Raw genomic sequence first — 5,290 nt, 5'->3', positions numbered from 1 at the left:
CTCCTCCCCCCATCGATGGTCGCAAAAGGGGATCACGTGGACTCCGGGACACGGCGACCGTCGTAAATAGGAGTCGGTGGACAAGCGCCTGGAATTTGGATGCTGGGGACGCTGGGACAGTGGGTAAGTGTGAAAAACGAGCCCTACGTCTCGTTTCTCCAGGGCCGTTGTAACCTGGAACGGTCACTAAACGGACCGTCGTAACTTGAGGACTAGCCCCTATGGCATTTTTTAAAAAGCTGCGTTACTGATTCGAAGTTGTGCTTTTCTTTTAAGGAAGCCTCTGCGGTAAACGGAGATCTAAGCCAAGCTGGGGGAAAAAAAAAATCTGGATTTTTTTTTTATTTGATTATTTTTTTCTCTCGATGGAAGATCTGAACTCGGCTCCTCTCGAATCCGTCGCTTAGAAGCGGAAAGAGACCCCGACGACAAACTGGAAAAAACCCGCGAATCTCTTGACGCGTTTGGGTTGGTCCTAGAGAGGAAGAACACATAGAATGTAGATTAACAGAGCTGGAAAGGGGCCTCGGAGGTCATCTAGCCCAGCCCCCTGCTCAAGCAGGACACCCTTACAGAATCATAGAGGGACAGAGTTGGAGGGGACCTTGGAGGTCATCTGGTCCAACCCCCTGCTCGAGCAGGAGACCCTTCCAGAATCATGGAAGAATAGAGTTGGATGGGACCTTAGAGGTCATCTAGTCCAACCCCCTGCTCGAGCAGGAGACCCTTCCAGAATTATGGAATAACAGAGTTGGATGGGACCTTAGAGGTCATCTAGTCCAACCCCCTGCTCGAGCAGGAGACCCTTCCAGAATCATGGAAGAATAGAGTTGGATGGGACCTTAGAGGTCATCTAGTCCAACCCCCTTTTCGAGCAGGAGACCCTTACAGAATCATGGAATGACAGAAGGTGCCTCGGAGGTCATCTAGCCCAGCCCCCTGCTCGAGCAGGACACCCTTACAGAATCATAGAGGGACAGAGTTGGAGGGGATCTTAGAGGTCATCTAGTCCAACCCCCTGCTCGAGCAGTAGACACTTCCAGAATCATGGAATAACAGAGTTGGATGGGACCTTAGAGGTCATCTAGTCCAACCCCCTGCTCAAGCAGGAGACCCTTCCAGAATCATGGAATGACAGAGTTGGAAGGGACCTTAGAGGTCATCTAGTCCAACCCCCTGCTCAAGCAGGAGACCCTTCCAGAATCATGGAAGAATAGAGTTGGAGGGACCTTAGAGGTCATCTAGTCCAACCCCCTGCTCGAGCAGGAGACCCTTACAGAATCATGGAATGACAGAGTTGGAAGGGACCTCAGAGGTCATCTAGTCCAACCCCCTGCCCGAGCCGGAGACCCTTTGGAAGGTCTCCCTTCTGACCCTCAACTGAGACGGGGTCTCCTCCACGTGGCACATGGTTCCACCCTCCTTCTAGGTTTCAAGCCCACCAGGCCATCGTCTTACCTTCTTCTTCTTCTCCTCCTCCTCCTCCTCCTTCTCCTCCTCCTTCACTGTTCCCCCCACGGTGTGGCAGGTGAGAACGGCCACCGGGGGTCTCTCCTCAAGGAAGTAGTAGCCTGTACATTGTCTGACCATCTACGGAGGGGAGGAAAGCGTGGTGAGACGCAAGCCACCTTATTGTTTTTTTTTCCAGAGGAGACATCTTGGATCAGCCCCTGACGTTGCCTCACCCATGTCCTTCCATCGCAACGTTGGACAACCCAAGTTAGTTGATCCTCAATTTCTCCATGATGCCTCTTCAGGAGGCAACTGGACCTTCTTCTTCTCTCCTCCGAAGACCTTTCGCTTCTCCTCCAAGCTCCGAAGAAGCTTCTTGGAGGAGAGGTGAAAGGCCTTCAGAGGAGCAAGAAGAAGGTCCAGTTGCCTCCTGAAGAAGCATCTTGAGGACAGCTGTGACCTGGATGACTGAGAATCTTCATAGACACCTTGGAGGAATGGGGGAACAACAGTTGAAGGGTTCACGGGTTGGGTTCCTTCTCCATCCATGGAGCTGAGCCTCAGAGTTGACTTTGGAGAACCGAGAAGACGATGTCCCTCAAGAAACAAGTAGACGTGGAAGATGGAAGTTGAAACTGGATGGAAATCCAGTTTCACGTCGGTCAAGAAGATCCGACAGATCTACAATCCATCGTCCAACCCAGCTTGGTGGCGATCACTCACCCCATCTTCTTTGAAGTCGCATCGATCCATGGAAAACCCTTCTTCGGCCGGACACACTGTCTCTTTGACGGTGAAATTCAGGGCTTGGTTGCCTTCCGAGACGGGATCCTGAAACGAGACCAAACGAAAGAGGATGGATCGGTTTGAAGGCCACTCTGCACCTTCTCCCATTTCATGTCGGGATCGCGTCTGAACGGCTCTTTCCATCGCCACTGTAAAGGAGCCGTGGAGAAGACGCCATGCAGGTCCCAGAAGTTCTGGATTCCAGGCCCATCATCCCGATGGACCATCCATGAAGGGCCGTACGGGACCTCCACGCTAGGAGAAGAAGGGTGGGTGAATCTCCCTCTTTCGGCTAGTTTGCCACTCGATGCCAAACGAAGCGATGTAGTCATTCCGGAGTATCGGGAAAAGCTCCGGAGGGACCCTTTAGCCGACACAACTCCCTTGCGCCCTTCGAACCCACAAAAACACAAAGGCAGAAGTTTATCTGCCCCACCCCAAGGATAAAACACCCAGGCGCCAACTGAGCAACGGTTTGGTAGATGCGATACGACGCAGGGAGTTGTATATCGGGGGAACAAAACGACGGTGTCCATCAACGCAAGGCGTAACATCGGAGAACAAAATTTGGCGAGCCATCTGCATGCGAAACACCAAAGTCCACCTTTTGGACGGAGAGGACCGCTGGTTTGAAAGAGGGGTCCAAGAGACCATCTCCGTCAAAATTGAGCCTCCTTCTCTGGTCTACGACACGGTCCTTTCAACAGGTCCAAGAAGGCTCTACACACCCACACCCACACACACACACCCCTTGGCAGCACTCAGGTGAGCCCGAGGACACAGGTCAACCTCCAGGAAAAACGAGAAAGTCCGGTTGCCTCTTGAGGTAGGACCTCAGCTGAGAGGGGGTCTCCTCCACCTGGCCAATGGTTGAACCCTCCCTTCTAGGTTTGGAGATCATCCCAGGAAGGTCCCACCCATCAAAACCACCTCTTATAGAAGAGAAGAGATCTGGAAGGGACCTTGGAGGTCTTCTAGTCCAGCCCTCTGCTCAAGCCGGAGAACCTACACCGTCTCAGACAGGTGAATGTCTAGTCTCTTCTTAAAAACCTCCAGTGATGGAGCGCCCACGATTTCTGGGGGTAAGCTGTTCCACTTGTTGGGGGTCCCATCACCCCCACTGAGTTGGGGATCCCATCATCTCCATTGAGTTGGGGTTCCATCATCCCCATTGAGTTGGGGTTCCACCACCTCCATTGAGTTGGGGTTCCCATCATCCCCAGTAGGTTGAGGTTCTATCATCCCCGTTGGGTTTTGGTCCCCATCATCCCCATTGGGTTGGGGTTCCATCATCCCCATTGGGTTGTGGTTCCATCATCCCCTAACCCTAACCCTTCATCATCACCATCCTTTCCCTCCTCCTCAACTTCATCCTCACCATCTTCACGATCACCTTCATCATCACCATCCTCCTCCTCGTCCTCCTTCTCAACTTCATCCTCACCTTCATCCTCCTCAACTTCATCCTCACCATCCTCACCTTCATCATCACCATCCTCCTCCTCAACTTCATCCTCACCTTCATCACCATCATCATCCTCACCATCACCTTCATCATCACCATCCTCCTCCTCCTCCTCAACTTCATCCTCACCTTCATCCTCCTCAACTTCATCCTCACCATCTTCACCATCACCTTCATCGTCACCATCCTCCTCCTCTTCATCCTCACCATCCTCACTGTCACCTTCATCATCACCGTTGTTCTCCTCCTCAACTTGGTCTTCATCATCACTCTCTTCACCATCACCTTCATCCTCACCATCCTCCTCTTCATCCTCACCATCCCCACCATCCTCACCGTCACCTTCATCATCACCATCCTTTCCCTCCTCCTCTTCCACTTCATCCTCACCATCTTCATGATCACCTTCATCCTCACCATCCTCCTTCTCCTCAACTTCATCATCATCTTCTTCACCATCACCTTCATCATTGCTATCCTCATCCTCCTCAGCTTCATCCTGCTCAACTTCATTCTCACCATCCTCACCATCGTTCTCCTCTTCATCCTCACCATCCTCACCGTCACCTTCATCATCACCGTTGTTCTCCTCCTCAACTTGATCTTCATCATCACGCTCTTCACCATCACCTTCATCCTCACCATCCTCTTCATCCTCACCATCCCCACCATCATCACCGTCACCTTCATCCTCACCATCCTCCTCCTCAACTTCATCCTCACCTTCTTCATCACCATCACCATCCCCACCATCACCTTCATCCTCACCCTCCTCCTCCTCTTCATCCTCACCATCCTCCTTCTCCTCAACTTCATCTTCACCCTCCTCCTCCTCCTCCTCAACTTCATCATCATCTTCTTCACCATCACCTTCATCTCCCTCACCTTCATCTCCCTCTCCTGCCCCACCACGCCATTCCCGATCCGGCCTCCTTACCCATTCGGGCTGAGGAACGCCATCCAGGAGACGGTAGAGGGACCCTTCTCCGGCTTTCTTGTTGAAGATCTCCACCCCAAGACACAGGGCATCATCGTAGGTCAGCGGCTCGTGGGGCAGGTGGGGACGCCCCGAGACCGACAGAACCCCGACCAGCATCAAGGTCTTCCAGAAGAATCCTTCCATCCTCGCTTTGTCTGCTACGGAGATCCGAAGCCGGTGTGGTCCTCAAGACCACGACGCCTCCTTTTTATGTCCTGCTTCCGTGGGTTGTCCAGGCGCTGGGCGGACGGCCAGGGGTTTTCCCCCGCTGAATTCTCCGAGGTCCTTCCCGGAGACCCGGAGAAAGGAGGAACCAATCGGGAGCCGTTTTGTTCAGGTGGGAAACCGAAGGAAACCGATCCTGCACCTGGCAGAGCCACGGAAGGTGGTGTGGATTACGATGGACCTCCTTTGGACCATTCAGAAGGGTTAGGGATGGCCGCCAAGGCTCTTACTTCCGCCTTCCACAACCTGGCACAGGACCATCCATCCTTGGAAGCCCACGTGACCGAGGAGAGCCGTGGTGGTTAGAAAGAGAGAGAGAGAGATGATAGAGAGATAGAGAGAGAGAGATAGAGACAGAGAGAGACAGAGAGAGAGATGGTAGA

The 5,290-nt window shown here is 52.9% G+C and overlaps 1 protein-coding gene across 1 annotated transcript; it reads right to left on the bottom strand.

Annotated features, from left to right (window-relative positions):
- Positions 1-403: 403 nt before the first annotated feature.
- LOC107300309 (cathelicidin-related peptide Oh-Cath-like) lies at positions 404-4,826 on the bottom strand. Its single transcript, XM_029286975.1, has 4 exons — positions 4,641-4,826; positions 2,176-2,283; positions 1,459-1,590; positions 404-475 (listed from the first exon to the last, which is right to left on the bottom strand). Exons 1-4 carry the CDS (start codon positions 4,824-4,826, stop codon positions 404-406), a joined length of 498 nt encoding a protein of 165 aa, XP_029142808.1.
- Positions 4,827-5,290: the final 464 nt, after the last annotated feature.

This window comes from Protobothrops mucrosquamatus, unplaced genomic scaffold, assembly GCF_001527695.2.
Source record: "Protobothrops mucrosquamatus isolate PMUCROS unplaced genomic scaffold, P.Mucros_1.0 scaffold6639, whole genome shotgun sequence".
In the NCBI taxonomy this organism is placed as follows: Eukaryota; Metazoa; Chordata; class Lepidosauria; order Squamata; family Viperidae; genus Protobothrops; species Protobothrops mucrosquamatus.
Note: the sequence above shows the minus strand (reverse complement) of the source record. Positions and strands in the feature narration are given on the sequence as shown.

Coding starts and splice junctions, on each gene's coding strand:
- LOC107300309 (XM_029286975.1), bottom strand. CDS start 4,826: ATGGAAGGATTCTTCTGGAAGACCTTGATGCTGGTCGGGGTTCTGTCG. Junction 2,284..4,640: donor GCGTTCCTCAGCCCGAATGG/GTAAGGAGGCCG, acceptor GTCTCGTTTCAG/GATCCCGTCTCGGAAGGCAA. Junction 1,591..2,175: donor GCGACTTCAAAGAAGATGGG/GTGAGTGATCGC, acceptor TCCCCTCCGTAG/ATGGTCAGACAATGTACAGG.